The sequence below is a fragment of the Epinephelus fuscoguttatus genome, linkage group LG1 (assembly GCF_011397635.1).
Source record: "Epinephelus fuscoguttatus linkage group LG1, E.fuscoguttatus.final_Chr_v1".
Taxonomy (NCBI): domain Eukaryota; kingdom Metazoa; phylum Chordata; class Actinopteri; order Perciformes; family Serranidae; genus Epinephelus; species Epinephelus fuscoguttatus.
The window spans coordinates 21,733,751-21,757,744 of record NC_064752.1 but is presented as its reverse complement, the minus strand read 5'-3'; the positions used below and the strand labels follow the sequence as shown (position 1 = coordinate 21,757,744).

At 37.7% G+C, this 23,994-nt stretch overlaps 2 protein-coding genes across 6 annotated transcripts in view; one reads left to right on the top strand and one right to left on the bottom strand.

The window, feature by feature from the left end:
- kcnab2a (potassium voltage-gated channel subfamily A regulatory beta subunit 2a) overlaps positions 1–8,586 on the top strand; it is a 120,641-nt gene extending 112,055 nt beyond the window's left edge. For 4 of the 5 annotated variants that reach the window (XM_049583156.1, XM_049583164.1, XM_049583147.1 and 1 more), the window contains one exon: positions 3,678–8,586. In XM_049583156.1, coding sequence (XP_049439113.1) covers positions 3,678–3,767 — 90 coding nt within the window. In that variant the 3' untranslated portion in view covers positions 3,768–8,586. The remainder of the gene's footprint in view (positions 1–3,677) is intronic. The other variant, XM_049583172.1, reaches the window with a different exon arrangement.
- Positions 8,587–8,623: 37 nt separating this feature from the next.
- Positions 8,624–23,994, bottom strand: part of megf6b (multiple EGF-like-domains 6b) — a 96,758-nt gene continuing 81,387 nt past the window's right edge. The window contains exons 30-39 of the mRNA XM_049575635.1: positions 22,413–22,541; positions 22,147–22,278; positions 21,924–22,052; positions 21,697–21,825; positions 19,109–19,237; positions 18,831–18,959; positions 16,932–17,060; positions 16,715–16,843; positions 9,832–9,960; positions 8,624–9,538 (exon numbers count right to left, since the gene is read on the bottom strand). Coding sequence (XP_049431592.1) covers positions 9,474–9,538; positions 9,832–9,960; positions 16,715–16,843; positions 16,932–17,060; positions 18,831–18,959; positions 19,109–19,237; positions 21,697–21,825; positions 21,924–22,052; positions 22,147–22,278; positions 22,413–22,541 — 1,229 coding nt within the window. The 3' untranslated portion in view covers positions 8,624–9,473. The remainder of the gene's footprint in view (positions 9,539–9,831; positions 9,961–16,714; positions 16,844–16,931; positions 17,061–18,830; positions 18,960–19,108; positions 19,238–21,696; positions 21,826–21,923; positions 22,053–22,146; positions 22,279–22,412; positions 22,542–23,994) is intronic.

Genomic DNA, 23,994 nt, shown 5'->3' with positions numbered 1-23,994 from the left:
GTGTGTGTGTGTGTGTGAACACGTGTCTGTTGTTCTGCTGAGAAAATCAATGGCTTAATTTGTGAAAATGTGACCTGACCTGTTTCATCAGGCCTCGTATTCGTGCTTTACAGTCCGTAACAGCAGCCTCCTCTCCTGGGTACAGCTCGGCCTCTTGGGCAGTTTGCTGCTGCACGCTCGGGTGCTTTACTGTACCGAGTTAATAAGGTCAGCGGAGTAGCATTTGCCAGGGGGATTGGAGACGAGCTTACGGCCACGTCTTCCTCCCCTGATAAGATTCACTCTTTTAATGGGGTTTTCAGAGCGGTGGGGGTTTACGTCCTCTCTTCACATTATGTCTGGCCTGCAGAAAAGAGCATTCCTCCTCTTTTATATTCTGATGCTCTGTGTGTCCTCCCCTGCGTGTGTGCACTGGATGTATGCACACTATATGTCTCCTCTCTCTTAGCACGTTTGATATTTCACTTTTGAAATGTTATGCTCACATTTCCCAAGGGCTCCGCAGTTTCCCTTTTGCCGGGGATTTTACATCACAGACCCTGAAATAGACACACAGCCCCTCGTCTTAAAAAAAACGGACCATAAAAACTGACCCGTTTTTAGTATTCATTTCACGTCTATACTGCAGGAAGAAAACAAATTATTTTCTGTTTTCTACATGGTGGAGGTTTACATTTAGCTTTTTGTGGTGACTTTGGTAGATTTCTCAAATCATCCTCAACATTCACAGTAAGTGGATTTCTCAAAACAATTTCTGTTAACAGCACAACACAGACTATCTGGGGAAGCCATCACTTGCTCCAGTTTCTCAGTTTATCTCTCAGAAATTAATATTTCTGTCAGTCAACATGTCAGAGCCTTCAGAATGACAAGTCCCTGTGTCACTGTTTACAAACAAGACAGCAAATGGTTAGTCATGTTGTCAGTATACAGTGTACTCCAAGTATCTCCTGATATGAACTATTGCCCAGGTTTTAATGACAGTGACGTTTACCTGTACAAAATATTTATTTATTTTATAATTTATTTTATGCTGGTTACAAGGCTGATGAAATAGATATTCTGCTAATATTCCTTTTTGACATTCAGTCATCCATGCTTCGATTCTCGTGCCCTAACAAGTCGTTTATCACATGAAAATATGGAAAAGTGAAACGTCCGGAGTCTGTTGTGTCATTTTGATTATTTGCGTTAAAATAAGATTTGTTTTCCAACAGTGGGTGACTTGTTTAACTGTGTGAACGCAGCCTTCCTCTTTCATGCCTTCAGCCGCCTTTTTGAAAAGGTCAGCATCGTAATATTTGTGCATTTCCCAAAACCTGTTGATATCCAAGTCTTTCATGATTGTTTAAAGTCGGTTTGTTTCTTCTTCTGACCAGAAATGTCAGCGTTTCTTTCAGCCATGCATCTCTAACTGACAGCCTTGAAGACTGTTGTTTGTTAACAATGTAACCATGGCAACACACATAGCTGAATATAAACAGGCGAGAGGCTGCGTGTCACAAACTGCGACAAAAACCCTTATTTAATATCAGCATATCCCACGTCTTAATTAGAACATGCTTCACTCAGGAAAAAGGCCTGATTCAGAATATCCAAACAGAAGATGATGTTGACATGACATCCAATTCAGTATATTGTCATATTTGAAATAATAGCAGAATATTGGAGAACATGTAAACATAGTCACCGATTGAAAATGCACAAGGCAACACTTTTAATTTACACCTTTACAGTTTGTAGTGTAATTTGCTGACAGACTGTCATTACAATACAAAAAGAAAAGACGACTGTACAGCACTGCAAAAAACAAAACAAAAATAAAAAATGTCAACACAGGGAACACCCTCTGGCAGAACTGTACACAAGCTATTTTAAAGAACTGCTTGATCATCAAACGCCTCACATATTCCCCTTTAATAGTGAAAGTCAAGATTCACCTGAGAGCAATTTAGAAATGTTTGGAAAATATGCTGACAGATTATAATAGCTGCTAAACTATTTTGCATTTATTGACTTAAGAACCTATGTTTAGATGTTTCCGGGGGAAACAGAGAAGCAGTATAATACATTTTGATCAACATGACATGAGCAATTGATAGAATAGGAAGCAAACCACTGCACATAATAATTTGCATGAATGAGCAAAAAGTTTGCACTTTATTCATAAAAATCAGAAATTGCTTCTGTGATGTGCACAAGTCAATCAGTCAATCAGTTTTATTTATAAAGCCCAGTATCACAAATCACAATTTGCCTCAGAGGGCTTTACAGCATACGACATCCCTCTGTCCTTTGGACCCTTGCAGCGGATAAGGAAAAACTCCCCAAAAAAAACTTTAACAGGGTAAAAAACAGTAGAAACCCCAGGAAGAGCAACTGAGGAGGGATCCCTCTTCCAGGACGGACAGACGTGCAACAGATGACGTACAGAACAGATCAACATGATAAATTAACCGTAAGATGATGAGGAGGTTGAACAAGAACTTTTGAGAACATAAATTGTGATCTGCGAATTCTACCACAGAGACTGAGGAAAAACTAAATACATCATGGTGAAATTAAATGTTTATTTTAAACAGTGAAGGGTTAAGGGATTTACAGTAACAAATTATGATATAACACTGACAGGGGCATTCTGCTGTGTAAGGAGTATTTTTATTTCAATAATTGTAATATATTTTGTTAATAATACTTTCACTTGATTTAAATTTTGAGTGGAGGACTTTTACTCTAAATGGGTCGGGGGTTTTTGTGCTTATTGCTACTACCAGCATGTGAATACTTGTGTAATAATTTACACTTACAAATCAGCTGAATGTGAGTAAGATATAAGTCATCAAAACTGTTATCAAGTTAATTTTAATTAAACCCACTCACAAGATTTGTATACAAATTAAAGGAGCAGTATGTAAGATTCAGGAGGATTTAGTGGCTCCTAGTGGTGAGGACTGTGTATTGCAACCAGCTGAAACTTCTTCAGGTTACGATTCCTTCAGTGTTCATTGTTCAGGAGGTTTTTGTCAGGAGCCACAGAGCTGTCTTCATCTCCAAAACAAACAGACCTGATGATTAAAACCAGTAAAACTGAATGAAGCAGTTTCACATTAAAAAATCTGAGTTTTCCATCGTTGCTTGTCACAGAAGGGCCGCTAACTACGGTGGAGAGAACCGTACTATCTAGAACCAGTGTTTGGTTTGTCTGCTCTGGGCTTCTGTAGAAACATGGCATTATAACATGTTGATCTACATACACAAGGACATGCTACTTGTGTAGATATAAACAGCTCATTTCAATGAAAAAAACACAACAGTTCCTATTTTCAGATGATTATACACTAAAGAAAACATACTTACTGTGTTATATTCCAGTTCTGCTAATAAATCCCCCTAAACCCTCTAATGCACACTGGACCTTTAAATAAGCTGCACATCAGCTGTCAGGCCGTCAATCATTGTCCCAGTCTTTTGGTTGCTGTATTGATATTGCTGGAAATTACAGACTGGACGGCACAACATTGGTGAAGACTAGAAAGTCACTGTCAGCAGTCTCCTGAGGTTGTGATGTGTAACTGCATAGTCTTTGTGATGATTTTCTCTGTTAAACAAAAACCCAAACCGCTGACAGTAACTGTGACGTGAACATGGTCACCATCTGTGTCTCTCTCCTGTCGCAGGTTCTTCCAAAGTTGTCATCGTCCATCACACACGAGGTGGACAGCATCCTGGGGAACAAGCCGTACAGTAAAAAGGACTACCGCTCCTAACGCGCAGCACGGCCCCGCCCGGCAGGGCTGCACCTGGGCTGCAGCTGCAGTGCCCCACCTTTGCCTGATCCTCTGTTTGCTTGAGCTTTTACTGAGTGAGACCCTGGCGCATGAGTCTGGCCACACCAAGGCCACCCAGGGCACCTCATTTAGAGTTACAGGGATAAGATAAGAAAAGGGGGAAAAAATACAGTCACCTCCAGGGGGGGTGGGGGTGGGGGGACGGGAAGAGAGACAGAAGTGGAAGAGAGGTTAGGGATATGCGCTCATACTTAAATCAGTTATACATTCAATTCAGCTGAACGTATTTTAAAACAGTAGAGAAAAAAATACCTTTTTAAAAAAATAAGCACACGCTTGCTTGGCAGCCAGATTTCTTTTTTTATTTGCTTTGATTTCTAAAACTGAATGCAACTAAAGGAAGATTAAGTTCATACTGTAGGAATATATGAGAACTACTCTGTTGCACATGTACCATAGCCATGCATTTGTTCCTTGGACGTTCTGTTTACAAAACACCTGTGTACTGTACAAGTCCGTCAAGGTTTCTCTGAAAAACCTTTTGTTTGTGTTGTCGACATCGTCCGTGTACGAGCCTGTGCGTGGGCTTTAACAATCAGCACTTTAGTATTGTCAGTAGGTGTTGGAGGGTAGTTCTTAGGAGGGGAGAGGATGGGTATTACAAGTCTTATATCACAGCCATTGCACTATAGAATCATATCTCCTCCTGATAGGTCCCTCTTCTCCTCATCCTCTCTTTGAGTCTTCACTGGCAGTGCGTTCGTCCGGCCTCATGCTCCGACTCTCCTGCTGTCTCGACATGAGGAGGGGGAATGAGGTTCCTCCGGAGAGTAGGCCGACGTATTGGGCAACTCGTCTGCCACTGAAGAGATTAGCTATTTATTCACCCCTAACGGTCGGAAACTGCGGTCGCGTTCAATCAAACGCAGTGTGGTACTTCACTGTGTCGCCCAGCCTCTGCTCTCCGCTCTCAGGCTGAGGATTTACTGTGCAGGAAGTGGTCATATCAGCGCTGGCTCCACATCTCATGGAAACTTCTCCTTGATCAAATTCTGTTCAAGTATTTTGCCTTATTTACAGTTGCATCAGACTGTGCTGTGGGCTTTGGCATAGGCGAGCAGCTCGACAGCTGCCCCTTTGGCCGACCGGTCTCGTGTCCCCAGTAAACACTGGAACGCTGACTGGAGGAAGAGGCGGCGTGTCCAGTTAATCAGCGGGTGGCAGCAGCTCAGGGAACAGAGCAGGTGGTTTTTAGTCGTGTGTTGGCGTGCACATGGTCTGGAGGTTGTATTTACTCGTCTGTCTTTCTTTCATGTGTGGACACTGGGCAGGACCAGTGACATCTTAGCGTGACTTGAGCCAAAGATCTTCTTCTTCTTCATTTCTCTTTGACAACACACCCGAGTGTTTCACTCTCACTTCCTGCAAGATTATAGAACTCATCTTGACGCATGTGCTGTCCGGCTTGTTATCTACCAGTAGTATGGACGTAACTCCATATATATATCTTTATTGACCACGCTGTTATACTAGCTAACAAATATGTCCTTCATATACAGAATGCATTAGTACAGCTACTCGCTTTAGGATCGGTAAGGTTTGTTTCAGGCGCCGTACGACCTGAGACGTGTCAGAAATATTACTGCAGAATTAGACGCCACCTTATATCATTCTTTCTCCTTTGGGTGCTCTCCTACTGTGATCAAAGCACAAGTGGATAGCATGTGATACATCCTCCAAGCATGGACCCTCTTCACCCGGCCTACAGTACCTACGGGACGAGCAAGCTGACGCTACTCCGCTTACTAACACGTCGTGTAGGTAAACAAATCTTTACTAACAGCTGATAAACGATTCTTAGCCGAAAATAAACAAGTACACATAAATAAAACTGTCATATTAGTGTGAATGGCGACGTGAATGAGGCGTTAGAGTGGAGGGGATAATCAAAGTTAACGTTACTGTGTGGGATTTGTGCGGATGAAGATGCTTCTCCTCCGACGTGATTTTTAACAGCGGCAAAGTGATTTCATGTCTCTGCTGTTGATCCTGTTGGTGTGCATGCGTGAATGTGTGTGTGTGTGTGTGTGTGTGTGTGTGTGTGTGTGTGAGAGAGAGGAGGGGGAGAGGCAACTAAACTAATCCCTTGCTTTAGCCTGTTGTATTAGTTGATCCCTGTATATGGTTGATTTGCTGTGTCTGAGTGTTTCTCAAAAGAAGAGAAAAAAAAAAAAGAAACTCAAAGAGCATTTAGTTCATTTCGTCTGTGGAGTTTCTGTGTCTTAAATATTTTCATCTGCAGGGAGCAGGGAGGACGTTTGAGACTTAGAGTGTGACATTTTGGGAAATACTCTTATTTATACCAAGAGTTAAAAGAAGATTGATGCCACTCACGGCTGTCTGTTGAAATATGAAGTCATGTTACAGCGAGCAGCAGGCTAACTTAGCTTAGCATAAAGACTGGAAACAGCTGGTTGGCACCTGATCCTCCAACCTGCTCCTCTAAAGCTCACCGATTATCACGTTATAACTTGTTTGTTTAATCCATACAATAATTAGTTTGCTGGGTAGGGAAACAGACTTTAACACAAGACCTGTTCATAATCCTCCTGTAAAACGGCAAATCGTCGTTTGTTTGTTGAGCAGATTTTTTTCCTTTCAGCGCTGGCGTCTTTTTCCAGTTGCTCACAATGAGGAGTAGCGTATGCTGCCACCTAGAGAAAAGCACCACGCCCAGCAGCTTTTTTTTCAGAGTGCTTTTTTGTGCGCCCACTCCTGTCAGCTTTTCAAAAATGCGCCGGTGATGTCACTGCTGCTCCTTTAGCTTTAGGCTGCTGTCACAACAAAGACAGTAAAGACCATTTTGTGGGAGCAGATCGACCAGCGGACACTGGATGTTGCTGCGGAGTGTTGTGCTTTTATCACAGCACTGTTTAAGTTTGCTAACCGTGTAGTCAACCGTCTGTTAATGTAGCATCGCGTCAACTGCCTAGTTAATGTTAGTGTCAAGATATTGTTGTCATAGATACCAAACCCATGCGCGGTGCTGGGATGAAGCGCTCCCCAACATCATGCCACCGCTTTTCTGCCAAAGAAAAACACTTAAGGCTCCAAACAAACTAGATGTAACTTATTAATTAGTGAGCCTTATAGCAAGTTCATACGATACAATTTAACCCGCTTTTCCATTCGCCAACAGCTTTTGAAGATCGCAGACATAAGCCCCAGATCAGAGGCATATCGGAGCACGCAAAGATGCGATCTGAGAGATGCATTGCAAACGCCTGAGGTGTTTCTATGGACCTGTCTGCAAGTCCAGATCCTGAAGTGTGAAATTTGTTTCATCAGTCGCGACAAATTAAAGCAAATGAGAGTGCAAGATACAGGCAGAGGGAAATATCTGGGAGGAGTCGCAACACCTGCAACAGAACGTCAGCGGACGTGACAGTGAGAACGACTGCAAATCAGCGCACAAACAGCTTGGATCGCTAGCTTCTTGCAGATGTAGTCCTTTCCTGTATCATGTTTTGTTGATTAAATGTAGTTTGGAGAACAGACAGACGTGAGTTTGTCCCTACTCTGCCTCTGATGGGTTTACTCTGACATTCTTCCAACCAGTCTCACTCCTTTTGCCTAAACTTAACCAATCCAACCAATGAGGACGAGTACTAGCCAATCAGAGGGAGAGTAGGCGGGTCATGCCTTTACCACCCTAGAAAATAAGATTGTCGTTGGGGATTCCTCCTGGTGAAATTGCTTGTCATGTGTGACCCCACGTTGCTGATCACTCATGTAATGTGCAAACTACAACAACTTAAAGACAGCCTGTAATAACAGTCGTGTCATGTGATCAGTGCAGCAGTCTGACGACCAACGTACGGTGACGTTAGAGGCGCACGTCACTGGACTGTTATCTTTGTACAGCACCAGGCCGTCTCCCTGTCCCCAGTCTTTATGCTAAGCTAAGTTAGCCTGCTGCTGGCGGTAGCTTCATATTTCGTGCACAGACATGAGACATGGTGTCAATCGAATCATCTAACTCTCAGCAAAGACAGTAAATAAGCACGTTTCCCAAAGCGTCAGACTTTCCCTTTAAAAGGTATCGCTGTGCATTTAGTTTGGACCATCAGTGTTATTTCACACCGTGCTGACCCGCCCAACAAAGATCTGGTGGTGTTAAAGGTTTCTGCACATTGTAGAAATAACTGTTAAATGTTTTGAGGCTGAAGTGTAGTTACCTGGTGCCCTCGCCTGTGTAGGAGAAACTCATGCTTTAAGAGGTCCCAGTTTCTTCATGTTTGCTGTTCTGACATTTTAATAATGACTGGTGGAGAAGTGAAAGCAGAGCCACAGATGGATAGAGCTTATTTTACAGAAGGTTCCAGGTGATACAGAGAATATATTTTTTATGTTTTAGCCTTTAATGCAGTCGAGAGAATCAAAAAGAATTGTTTTTATTTTTTTCATCATGCTGCATTTTTCCTATCAGTATTGTATCGATTTTAAGACTGACAAAAAGAAGCAATTTCTTTGTGTTGTGTATGCATCTATGAGGAATGCTCTGACGTGAATGCATCGGTGGACTGACTTCACTCTGAAGATGACGTAGTGAGAGCCTGGTATCTCCTGTACATAGTTTGACCTTTGTATATATATATATTTCTGGTTGTGATCACCTCTGCCTTTTCTCTTTTTCTTTTTTAATTTTCTTTTGCAGGCGTTGCTATCTGCACTGTGCTTGAATCTGAATTTAGACAGGATGTACAGCTTCGATCTTCAATGAAAATGAAATAATGATAAAATAAGAATGGTAAACAAACCTTTTTTGTGTCTGTTTTTATTGGCATTCATGTGTAAAATATCATGTTGGGATGTTTACTGGACTGTAGAGTCGGTCTCCAGTGGAAGACAAAGGATGCATTTTAATATTCGATTGTATACAACTGTGTGAAATATAAATATGAAGCAATTTATACACAACATCAACTCAAAGGAAAATATTTAGACTCTTAACCCTAAAGGTGCAAATGACTGACTCATATTGTAAAGGTCGAGCTGTCTGCTAGAAGATGTTTAGTCAACAGGAATGTGCTTCACTGTCGACTGATCATTATCGTCCTCGTTGCTCTGCACAGTGAAGCACCATAGCACCATGGGACTGAGGGCAGTACTTCATATTGTGTAGAGTGAAAAACATCTTCATAGTACAGGCAGTTAATGAAATGTGGTTTTAAAAACAGCCTCAGTGGCAGAAGTTGCATCATATCCAGCAGTTTCCTCACAAAATTACAGATTATTTTATATACAGTACCTGCTAAAGGTATTTTAACGATAAAATAATCAACACAAAATACTGAAAGTGCAGCAAACACGACCACTGTCTCCCGACACTGCACTCTGATGTAGGTTTTGAGGAGCGATTTCCATCCTGAAAACTGCAAGAGAAGTACCACTGTGGCTCAGACAGTTCGAATGACACTTTGGTACTTAAAAAAAAAAAAAGTGTCATCCAGCTCAGGTCCAAACATGAAATGCAGTTCTCATCAGAGAGTCTCTGTTTCCATGAATCGTCCAGCTGCCTGCTACAACTTCCTGTCACAAGCGTTCACTCAGTTGAGTCTCTCCAGTAAAACGTAGCTGATCTGTCCCAGTTATAGTTTGAGTCTTCCAGTTTAGATGTCAGTGCTATAACGAGTTGTTGTGCTGCGAGTCTCCTCTGCTGCTGCTGTGGCTGAGTTGCGGAGGTCCACCTGAGGAAACACACACAAACAGCTGTGAATCCGGCTCAACACAACACACATGTTCATATTTGATCAGAATAAAGATGACACCAAAGAGAAAGTGCTGTCTCTGCAGGAACAGAGCGCTGTCAGCACTTTAACTAGTTATTTCATCTTATTTCATCAAGTCAGCTGAAATGTCACTTGTGTTCTGACTCAAGAGTCAGCAGAGCTCGTCACCTGATGTCCACCTGGATCTGATGATGAAGAGAATTGGTAAGACAGCAGTAATGTGTGTGACAGTCACAGTGGTTGGTCTTTACCTTCTTGACAAGAGAGCCCGATCCAGCTGTGCAGGCAGGTACAGCGGCCATTACGTCGGTCGCACTGCGACCCATTGTCACACTCACAGGTCTCTGCACAGTCTGGGCCGTAACGATTGGCTCTGCAGTCTGAAAACACAAATACACAGAAGACTGATACCACTGACATGACTAATGAGGGGCTCACTGAAAACTGCACACACTGACATTTTTATGACATGTTATATACTGACATTTTTAATAACATTTTCATTCGTCACATACTAAGACTTTTAATAAAATGCTATACTATGAAATGTTTTATAACATACTGTACCTGATTTTTTTTTTTATGATATCCTACACTGAGATTTTTTTGACATGCTATACTAAGACATTTTTTTTTAACAAACTATACTATGATTTTTTTAATATCTTACACTGACATTTTTTAACATAATATGCTATGGTTTTATTTTTTTGCCATATTATACCATGACATTTTTTGACATACTATACCATGACAATTTTTATGCCTTGCTATATTGTGACATTTTTGCCATACTTTACTATGATTTTTTTTTATAGACTATACTGTGACATTTTTTTGCCATACTATACTATGATATTTTTTGAGATACTTCACTTTGACTTTTTTGACATACTATACAATGATTTTTTTTGCCATACTATACTATGACATTTTTATGCCTTGCTATTCTATGACATTTTCTGACATACTACACTATGACATCGCTTTTGCCATACTATACTATGATGTTTTTATAATGTACTCTAAAATGACATTCAAGAGGCTTTACTCTGATATTTTTATGACATATTATACTATGACTTTTTTGCCATAGTATTCTGTGATTTTTTTTGCCATACTACACTATGACATTTTTTGCCATACTATACTATGACATTTTTATGCCACACTATACTGACATTTTTTATGCCTTACTATCCTATGACATTTTTTTCCATACTATAGTGACATTTTTTTATGCCAAACTGACATCCTTTGCCATACTATACTATGATTTTTTTGACATACTACACTATGACATCGCTTTTGCCATACTATACTATGATGTTTTTATAATGTACTCTAAAATGACATTCAAGAGGCTTTACTCTGATATTTTTATGACATATTATACTATGACTTTTTTGCCATAGTATTCTGTGATTTTTTTTGCCATACTACACTATGACATTTTTTGCCATACTATACTATGACATTTTTATGCCACACTATACTGACATTTTTTATGCCTTACTATCCTATGACATTTTTTTCCATACTATAGTGACATTTTTTTATGCCAAACTGACATCCTTTGCCATACTATACTATGATTTTTTTGACATACTATACTATGACTTTTTTGCCATAGTATTCTGTGATATTTTTTTTGCCATACTACACTACGACATTTTTTGCCATACTATACTGACATTTTTTGCCATACTATACTATGACATTTTTATGCCTTGCTATACTATGACATTTTTTGCCATACTATACTATGACATTTTTATGCCTTGCTATACTACGACATTTTTTGCCATACTATACTGACATTTTTTGCCATACTATACTATGACATTTTTATGCCTTGCTATACTATGACCTTTTTAATGCCTTCCTATACTATGACATTTTTTTGCCTTGCTATACTACGACCTTTTTAATGCCTTCCTATACTACGGCCTTTTTTTGCCATACTATACTATGACATTTTTATGCCTTGCTATACTATGACATTTTTAATGCCTTACTATACTATGACTTTTTTTGCCATACTATACTATGACATTTTTTGCCATACTATACTATGACATTTTTAATGCCATACTATACTATGATTTTTTTGACATACTATACTATGACTTTTTTGCCATAGTATTCTGTGATATTTTTTTGCCATACTACACTACGACATTTTTTGCCATACTATACTATGACATTTTTTGCCATACTATACTATGACTTTTTTTTGCCATACTATACTATGACATTTTTAATGCCATACTATACTATGACATTTTTATGCCTTGCTATACTATGACATTTTTTGACATACTATACTATGACTTTTTTTGCCATACTATACTATGACATTTTTATGCCTTGCTATAGTATGACATTTTTTGACATACTATACTATGACTTTTTTTGCCATACTATACTGACATTTTTTTATGCCTTACTGACATCCTTTGCCATACTATACAATGATTTTTTTTGCCATACTATACTATGACATTTTCATGCCTTACTATACTATGACATTTTTTTGCCATACTATATTATGACATTTTTAATGCCTGACTATACTGACATTTTTTGCCATACTATACAATGATTTTTTTGCCATACTATACTATGACATTTTTAATGCCTTACTATACTATGACTTTTTTTGCCATACTATACTATGACCTTTTTTTTTGCCATACTATACTATGACCTTTTTTTTTTGCCATACTATACTATGACATTTTTAATGCCTTACTATACTATGACTTTTTTTGCCATACTATACTATGACCTTTTTTTTGCCATACTATACTATGACATTTTTAATGCCTTACTATACTATGACTTTTTTTGCCATACTATACTATGACATTTTTAATGCCATACTATACTATGATTTTTTTGACATACTATACTATGACTTTTTTGCCATAGTATTCTGTGATATTTTTTTGCCATACTACACTACGACATTTTTTGCCATACTATACTATATTTTTTGCCATACTATACTATGACATTTTTTGCCATACTATACTATGACTTTTTTTTGCCATACTATACTATGACTTTTTTTGCCATACTATACTGACATTTTTTTATGCCTTACTGACATCCTTTACCATACTATACAATGATTTTTTTTGCCATACTATACTATGACATTTTCATGCCTTACTATACTATGACATTTTTTTGCCATACTATATTATGACATTTTTAATGCCTGACTATACTATGACATTTTTTGCCATACTATACAATGATTTTTTTGCCATACTATACTATGACATTTTTAATGCCTTACTATACTATGACTTTTTTTGCCATACTATACTATGACCTTTTTTTTTGCCATACTATACTATGACATTTTTAATGCCTTACTATACTATGACTTTTTTTTGCCATACTATACTATGACATTTTTAATGCCTGACTATACTATGACATTTTTTTTACCATACTATACAATGATTTTTTTGCCATACTATACTATGACATTTTTAAGCCTTACTATACTATGACATTTTTTGACATACTATACTATGACATTTTTTTATGCCTTACTGACATCCTTTGCCATACTATACGATTTTTTTGCCATACTATACTATGACTTTTTTTTGCCATGCTATACTATGACATTTTTAATGCCTTACTATACTATGACATTTTTTGCCATACTATACTATGACATTTTTAATGCCATACTATACTATGATTTTTTTGACATACTATACTATGACTTTTTTGCCATAGTATTCTGTGATATTTTTTTGCCATACTACACTACGACATTTTTTGCCATACTATACTATGATATTTTTTGCCATACTATACTATGACATTTTTTGCCATACTATACTATGACTTTTTTTGCCATACTATACTATGACTTTTTTTTGCCATACTATACTATGACATTTTTAATGCCATACTATACTATGACATTTTTTGCCATACTATACTATGACTTTTTTTTGCCATACTATACTATGACATTTTTAATGCCTTACTATACTATGACATTTTTTGCCATACTATACTATGACATTTTTAATGCCATACTATACTATGATTTTTTGCCATACTATACTATGACTTTTTTGCCATAGTATTCTGTGATATTTTTTTGCCATACTACACTACGACATTTTTTGCCATACTATACTATGACATTTTTTGTCATACTATACTATGACTTTTTTTGCCATACTATACTATGACATTTTTAATGCCATACTATACTATGACATTTTTATGCCTTGCTATACTATGACATTTTTTGCCATACTATACTATGACATTTTTATGCCTTGCTATACTATGACATTTTTTGACATACTATACTATGACTTTTTTTGCCATACTATACTATGACATTTTTATGCCTTGCTATACTATGACATTTTTTGACATACTATACTATGACTTTTTTTGCCATACTATACTGACATTTTTTTATGCCTTACTGACATCCTTTGCCATACTATACAATGATTTTTTTTGCCATACTATACTATGACATTTTCATGCCTTACTATACTATGACATTTTTTGACATACTATACTGACATTTTTTTATGCCTTACTGACATCCTTTGCCATACTATACAATGATTTTTTTTGCCATACTATACTATGACATTTTCATGCCTTACTATACTATGACATTTTTTTTGCCATACTATATTATGACATTTTTAATGCCTGACTATACTATGACATTTTTTGCCATACTATACAATGATTTTTTTGCCATACTATACTATGACATTTTTAATGCCTTACTATACTATGACTTTTTTTGCCATACTATACTATGACCTTTTTTTGCCTTACTATACTATGACATTATTAATGCCTTACTATACTATGACCTTTTTTTTGCCATATTATACCATGACATTTTTAGGCCTTGCTATACTATGACATTTTTATGCCTTGCTATACTATGACTTTTTTTGACATACTATACAATTATTTTTTTGCCACACTATACTATGACATTTTTATGCCTTGCTTTTCTATGACATTTTTTGACATACTACACTATGACATTACTTTTGCCATACTATACTATGATGCTTTTATAATGTACTCAAGTATGACATTCAAGGGTTTACTCTGATATTTTTTGCCATACCATACTATGACATTTTTATGACATACTATACTATGACTTTTTTGCCATAGTATTCTGTGATTTGTTTTGCCATACTATACTATGAATTTTTTGCCACAGTATTCTATGACTTTTTGCCATAGTACTTTATGACTTTTTTGCCATACTATACTATGACTTTTTGGCCATACTATATTATGCCATTTTTTTTTTTACATATTATACGATGACATTTTTTATGCCTAACTATACTATGACATCTTTTGCCATACAATACTATGATTTTTTTGCCATACTATACTATGATTTTTTTGCCACACTATACTATGACATTTTTTATGCCTAACTATACTATGACATTTTTTGCCATACAATACTATGATTTTTTTGCCATACTATACTATGATTTTTTTGCCACACTATACTATGACATTTTTTATGCATAACTATATTATGACATTTTTTGCCATACAATACTATGATTTTTTTGCCATACTATACTATGACATTTTTTATGCCTAACTATACTATGACATTTTTTGCCATACAATACTATGATTTTTTGGCCACACTATACTATGACATTTTTTTATGCCTTACTATACTATGACATCTTTTGCCATACTATACTGTGATTTTTTTGACATACTTTGCTGACATTTTTTATCATACTATACTATGACATTTTTGACATACTATACTGACATTTTCGACATAATATACTATGAATTTTTGACATACTATACTATGACATTTTTTATGCCTTGCTATACTATGACATCTTTTGCCATACTATACAATGATACTTTTGACATACTATACTGACATTTTTTTTTTTACCATACTATGATAATTTTATGCCTTACTATACTATAACATTTTTCAAACCTTATTATGCTATTACATTGTTTTGCCATACTATACTATGATTTTTTTTTGACATACTATAGTATGACATTTTTTGACATACTATACTATGACATTGTTTAACCATTGTATGACACTTTTATGCCACACTACACTATGACATCTTTTGCCATACTATACTATGATATTTTTTGACAAACTTTGCTATGACTTTTTTTTTTTACCATACTACACTATGACAATTTTTTGACATACCATACTATGATTTTTTGCCACACTATACTATGACATTTTTATGCCTTGCTATTCTATGACATTTTTTGACATACTACACTATGACATTGTTTTTGCCATACTATACTATGATGTTTTTATAACGTACTCCAAAATGACATTTAAGAGGCTTTACTCTGATATTTTTTTGCCATACCATACTATGACATTTTTGCCATAGTATTCTGTGATTTTTTTTTTGCCATACTACACTATGAATTTTTTTGCCACAGTATTCTATGACTTTTATGCCATAATAAAATAATATACTATGACTTTTTATGATATGCTATACTATGACCTTTCATAATATTTTATAACATACCATACTATGACTTTTTATAACATTTTTAAAACACACATACTATGACTTTTTTGTGCATGTTATAAGAAGTCAAAATATAGTTAGGGTCATGTTTGAGGTTGTTTCTGGCATCCTACATTGTCCTTTGATTAGTGATAGGAGTTAGAGATACTAAATTTCATCTTTTTACAAACGTTTTTCAATTTTCAAGGCAACTTTTTTTCAACAAATACAATCTTTCATCGTCACCCATGAATAGGTAAAAAGGCTGATGCCCATTTTACCTTCTACAAAAAAATCCACTCCTTTAAGATCAGATATAATCCACCAGACTTTACAAGAATGGCTTCAAGTTTAATTGGTTGTTCAACCCCCTCAGGCATTGAGTGCCCAATTTAGAGAGAGAAGATGCCTCTCAACAAAGCAACTTGTAAATCTCTCCCTCTGATAAATAAATCATGGCTTACAGGAGACAAGTTGAGCCACATATTTTAATTTTGACGGACTCACTGGCCAGCACTTTGCTGCATGTGTGTTTTCAAAGTCAGAAAAAAAGGATTACCGATGTCACATCTGAGTCCACTCTTCCCCGAGGGGCAGAGGCATCTTCCTGACACGGGATCACACACAGCATCGTCCTCACAGTCACACAGTTTGGCACAGCCAAGACCGTAGGTACCCTGTTCACACACTGACAAAACAAAAACAGGATAAATTAGGCTAAGAGTTGACAGTAATCCTGTTATAACATTGGGGTAGTCTGCAGTGATTTAACTGACCTCTGTGACAGCGAGCTCCACGGTATCCTGGTGGACAGATACAGTGGCCCGACGCTGGGTGACAGGAGGCTCCGTTCATACAGTCACACTGCAGCTGGCACAGCGGGCCGTGAAGACCAGGAGGACAGGCTGAGGACGAAGGATTCATGTTAGCAGATTTAAAGCTGTCCTTTATGGCTTAAAATGTCCTCACTGTATTAACAAATTAACATAAACCCCAGAGTTTCACTTTGAGACCTCAAGAGTGGCTGCTGAACAGCGTTTTAATTATGGTAATAGAAAAACGTGTGCGGTGTAAAACCCATGCCTCCCACATCTACAGACTGTTAACAGCTGACATGGCAGATAATACCCTCTATGTGAAAGAGAAATGGGAAGTCTGTATGAGTACGAGCAGGACATGTATTATCAGTCATCTATGAAAAAAAGTGGTTAGAAGAGGACTTCTAGGACTCCACTGACAGTTTCAATGTGTGATAACGGTTCAGTATCATCTTTATGTTGGAGGAAATGTGGGATAACTGGAGATTATTTAAATATTAGGGGTGCAGCAATATACCTGTTTCAAGGTATACCATGATATAAAAGTTGATGGTTATCATACAGTGTATTAATATCGATACGATATTAAAATAAAAATGCAGCTGAACAAAGAATCTCCTCTTTGTTTTAGTTATTTTCAAAGGGGAGACTCTACACATTCTTCATTAACAAAATGGTTTCAAGTTTCAAATACAATAATAAAATACTGGTTCAACCAAAAATAACCTGTCTATTTTTATTCCTTTAAAGATCATTCTAAGTGATAATAATATATATTCTCTAATAAAATGATATCGTAAAACTGCGATATTTTCTGACATGGTTATCGTACCATGAAAATCTCAAACTGCTGCAAACCTGAACAGTATGAAGGGAGTTTGGCAAATTATAAAATCCCGATGTTGTTTTTACTTGGAGACCCATCCCAAAATATAACACGCAAAGATCAAATATGTATACTATGCAATACTTCTAGCAAAATGATAACTGTAAATTAAAGGAGAGCACTTTAGTTGATGCAGATTCAATACATCTAGTGACTGAAACAAGTCTACACAGTGGTATATATGACAGCAAAACTGCAAATGGAGATGGAAAATTTTCTGCACAGATAGACTTCAGTTATGTTGTACCTCACTGTATAATAGCAGACAGGTGTACTTGATTGAGACAGAGAAAACAAAGACAGAAAAAAAGCCCTCTGTCATGGACTGTTTAACAGCGATTTATGTTACTGACACTGAACTTTAAATAGAGCTGACCAAAAAAAAAAAAGAAAAGAGTGAGAGCTTTGTTAGAAGATGTGTCAGGACACTTCCATCTTCTGTTCTTTTAATTAACATTGAGAACAAGTAAACATTTGAGACAGTGCTTGGTATCAAAGCTGTACTTCAGTGTAGTTCTGAGGTGCTTTTACTTTACTCAAGTGCTTTGAGTATTTATTTGAGTATTTCTTTTTTATGTTACTTACAGTAATAATTCTTTTTCACTATATTTCAGATGGTACTGGCACTTGTCAAAAAAAGATTAAAAAAGATAACCAACCCTATAAAAGTCAGCCTATAATATAGTATATATAACTAGTATTTAATGCATTTGTTGAGGACTATATTTAGTCATGGATTAATATATATTTGGTGATTAAGTCAGAGTGGCTCAAAATAACTATTATTTTGGATCAAAATAAACTACAATGCCTATTTTTATCAACAGTGGAGCCCCATGGCAATGAGGGATACGCTACATCATGTTATCAGAATCAGTAAATTGCTGTTTTTGTCTTTAATGGGATTTATCGACCCTTTAAGACACTTCTGCCTTTCTTTGTGTGTGCGTGTACATCTGTTCAGTTCTCACCGTGTTCACACAGATGTCCATAATAGCCTGGACTGCACTGACATGTCCCTGTCACTCTGTCACAAGTCCCATTATTTTGACAGTTGCATTTCAGCTGACAGTTTGCACCAAATCTGCCCGCAGGACATTCTGGGAGACAGATGGATGAAACAAGAAGACAAAACTCAACCTCACGACTTCATACCAGTCTCTACGTTAGGTTTAACATGCTACAGAAGCAGGTTTAAAAAAATCAGCTCCACTGCATTAAGAAACAAGATGTATAAAAGTGTTGTCACCTTTGTCGCAGTGTGAACCAGTCCAGCCCAGACCACAGGTACAGTTACCAGTCACAGAGTCACACACTCCACCATTACTGCAGTTACAGCGTTGGACACAGTCCGTCCCAAACCAGCCTGGAGGACAGCCTGAGGTGGAAAACATACTCTCAAATTAAATGACACAGAACACTCTACTTTATTATCAAAATGCAACAAAATACAAAATGACAAAAAGTTGGTTTTCTTCTTTAAAATAAAAAAGGTGTTGTCTGTAAAGTCCATCTGCAGATATCAGGGTTTGTTTCCCTTCTGAAGGAGCCATATGCTGCCTTTCAATTTCTGTACAGTAATAAAACAACTTATACAGACACAGCCATAAATAATCCCTTACAGTGAGCAGAGAGTCTCGATGACACTCACAGAAACATGCACAGAGGAGTCTAGACTTCCAAACAATCAGAGGGTCTCTTCTCAGAGATCTCAGGTTGTTCTCACACTCAGAGAGGTCAACAGGTCACAGATAAAACAGAAATGGCTGCCGAGTAGTTATGGCATATCTGATAACAGCATGTCAAGGCTCATCATCTATTCTGAAACAGTGACGTTCGAAGCTTTCTCTTCAAAACTGCAAAAATCATATTCCTGCTGATGTTTGAAGTGATCTCTAAAGTTCACTGAGTCAGACACTCTTCACACTTTGTGGTGAAGCTGAAAAGAGTTATTAGCTTCTGCAGAAGCACACTGTTACATACGCACTAATCACATCTGCCCATGAGGCCTGCTCTAACTCTAAACTCTGGTGACAGAAAAATTACACAACAAACATGTAAGGATAAAAAGCAGACATAAATCGCCCTGGTCTGACTCGGCCCTGTTTCAGTTTTATTTATAAAGCCCTATATCACAAATCACTTTTTGCCTAAGAGGGCTTCACAGCATATGACTTCTGTCTGTCCTGACCCTTAAACAGGGAAAAAAATGGTTGAAAGGAAGAGAAACTGAGGACAGAACAGATCAACATGATAAATGTGACAAAGAGAGATACATTAATTATAGTAATAATATTGTTATAACAATACTATTTTGGTAGTATATATGTTGTAAGTATATATTCATATATGATAGTATATGTATGTGACAATAATAACCATATGTGTATAACAATAGTAGAAGCATGACTAATACATTTAAATAATAAGTACAATAATAAGTTTCTTCATTACAGATCTCTTGGATGTCACATCCTTTAAGATGGGTGTGGTCTGAGCAAGGGGGGCCAGAAGTAGTGTGGGAGGGAGGAAAAACAAGCCATTCTCTGTATCTATTTGTTGTTTCAAGATACTGTATCATAAATTCAAAAGGGCGGAGGAAAGAGATGTACCTCAGAAATAACTGTTAAATCCTTAAAACTCTCAGAAAACCACACAAGCAGAAATATATCAATTACAATAAAAATAAAAATGAAAAAGTTGTTAGAAAAAATGTACAAGAAGAAAACATTACATACTGAATAACAGTATTTCTGGGACTGAAAATACATCTGTCCACTCCAGTTGCCATTTTGTGCCAAAGGGTATCTGTGTCTGTCCACTGCAGTGGACACCACGCATCAGTTATATAAAAGTGATTCATTAGAACTCAAGAAAGGTCAGAAAAAATTTTGTAATTATTTAATGCTCTTATGTGTGAATACTACTGGCTCTTAATACAAGGTTTAAAAACATAAATCACATTTGTTATACAGCTGATGCATGGTGACCACTGCAGTGGACAGAAACGTAAGTCTTGCAAAATAACATGTACAAGAAAAAACATCATGGGCATGTCTTTTTACTTATTTAGAGCTAACAACAAACATTAAAAATATTGTTCTGTGTTCAATAATTAATTCATGAAAGGGTTTAACTTTGAGAAATCAGCAGAAAGATGATCACACAACAGGAATCCACCTGATCATCTGCTGTCTGGGAGGTAAAAGCTTTCTGCCCAACACTGTAATGGTGGGACTGGTGGCTGCCGGTTGTTGTAAATGGCACATCATAACGGATCAGCAGCAGCCCGACCGCACTCTGACCGTCTTATGATGCTCTGCAGAGACTTCTGAGCTGCTGTACGACATGCAGATTGCTCTGCAGGTAGGAATGCTGGTTGCTAAGTAACCTATTCTCCTCACCTGAAAGTGTACCACTCCACCCTGCTGTGAGCGCGGGCTCAAGGACATGTTGTCTATTATACAAATGAAAAGAACATGACTGCACAAACCCAACACGCTGAATAAATGTGAGAGAATTTGGGAACTGTTCTTGGCACAGTGTCATATTACCCTGCATACAAAGAAACTCTAACTAACCTCGCTACATAACTGGATTTATGTATTCATGTTACTTTTTGTTGCTCCTGAGACGGTACTGTTGTGACATCATTTCTGAAAGATGATGTCATATTGTAAACTGTCTGGCAGCCTTTTTATATTGTGGGATTTTTGTGTGTGTTTCACTTAGTTTTCTATTTTCTTTGCATTGGTTTGTTTATCCTTAATATATATTTATTTAATGTAAAACTGAAAACTGTATATATAAAGTGTTTAAACAGTTCTGAGAGCTCACCGTGTCCACAGTCCTCTCCTCTGCGTCCAGGGATGCACTCACAGCGACCGGTGACCGGGTCATTCTGGGCCCCGTCTCCACACAGCGCCACCCGAGCACAGTCGACTCCGTAGCGCCCGGCTGGACACGCTGTTACCACCGAGACACACACCAGACACTTGTCATCCCATACTGCCATTTATCGCTAATGTACTCACTGTCACCAGCACAGTTTCAGATGCACTCACTGATGTTGCAGCGTGCTCCTATAAATCCTGCGGGACATTTGCAGGCACCGGTGGAAGAAACACACCTCCCTTTGTTTTCACACTGGCACTCACTTTCACAGTCTGCACCATAGCGACCCTCTGCACAAACTGTAAACAGGAAAACAGCAGAGATTTATTACTGTTGAGAGGCTTCGGTGTAATGTGATATGTCTGAGAGGTATAAATGTGCTGTTTGACGTACTTTGGTCACATTTGGAGCCGTGGAAACCTGGAGCGCAGTAACATGATCCAGACACCGGGTGGCAGAGCTGGTTTGTCTCAGAGCACTGGCAGACCTGGTTACAGTTCTGTCCAAATGTTCCTGGAAGACAAGCTGATAGAGGGAGAGAGGTTCACATGCACAGTTTGCTCGCTGATGCTTTAAAGATGTTTCATTTAATGTGTTCATTCATTCAGAGAGTCTTCGTTTCCTAAATAGACAGCAGACGTTGGTCCTGCAGTACTCACTCTGCTCACAGCCGTTTCCTGTGAATCCAGGAGGGCAGCCGCAGTCTCCGGAGATGTGGTGGCAGGACGTTCCTTGAGCACAGTTGCAGCGCTGCATGCAGCCTTTTCCATACATCCCTGGCAAACATGCTGAGAGCAGACAAAGCAGAAATGATATAAGACATTCACAGCTTTAACTTGGAAGGAACTCTAATTCTGCACCTTTCCCTTTATCCTTAATCATACTTGTAGATTCTGATTTTAGTGTAATTTTAACTTTTAAAAAAAGTTATACATTTAGCTTTTCTTTGTAGCTTTCAAGTCTACTTTATTTATTATGATTTTGCTACAGAGGGTTTTACAATCTGATCAAAGCCTCAACAGGATGAGTCTCATGTAGCCAGATGTATCTTCACAGTGCTGTGCCAGCGCTAGAGAAAGGTCTGGAAGGAAATATAATCATTCTGTTATAGTGGAAAAATGCACTGGGCTGTTTATATTTCTTTAAAGTAATCACAGTTGTCTTGGGCGGCGGTAAGTTAAGGGTGCAGCAACTGTGTCCTGTCAAAATTGTGTCGGGGGGGGACTTGTTTTGGTGGAACATTTGCATGAGGGGAGGTGGCGTATGCTGACTGTGTGAGTCAGCTTTTACTGATAAAAAAGACAAACATTATTTGATAGTTGTGACCAAGAAGTGGAGCTTGACTTTACATTAGCTCTGGAGGAACTCACTGGGCTCATTAAAACTACAAACCATTTGCAAGCTGTGAGAGCAAAAAGATTAAAAAACAAACAAACTAGAAACTTCAGGTCAACTACAGGAAAAATGGAAGCCACTGAGCTTATTCCAGGCACACTAGCATTGAGCCAAAGATGTACAGATAAATTTCCTTTATTAGTTTGGGGCATATAAAAGTTACTGCCGTGTGTTGCATCATTGCGTTGTACTGATGCTCTGCTGTTGCTTGTTGCTTTGCATGGCTTTTGTTCTGTCTTGGCCATTTCTGTTTGCTGTAGTTAATGCTGTCTTTGTGTCTTTGTCCTGTGAATTTTATCCTTTTATTGGTTTCAAAACATCTTGCCAAAGGACTGCAGTCGAAAATTAGCCAGCTAATAAATAAATGAAATATGAAGTTACAAAAGAAGAACACTGGCCCACATTGGGTTTTTCCTCAGGGTGTGACTGGAAAAAGGAGTTAAAGTTGTGACTCCTTATATGGACAACTAGTTGCCAGGAGGCTAAATAACAACAGTAAATAATACAGTAAACATACCACAAAGAAGCTATGAGGGAGAGAGTTAATATTCAGTGTTCATTATAACCACGACTTTAAACATACAAATTAAAATGACCTTGTTGGCTGTGTGTGGCTGCTGCAGAACATTATGACGACAATATTACAGAAGCTCGTGTGAAGTGAAACGGAACGGTACATTGGTGACATCAATGTCACTGATGCATGTCGCTGCCAGGGCCCAAAGATGTGACACATCAACTATGACTGGTCGTGTCAGAAAACAGATCAACATCGGGCACGAAGTGGATTTTGAAAATGGCAACACGCACATAGCGAGAGGAGGGAGAAAGCCGGCCTACATAGCT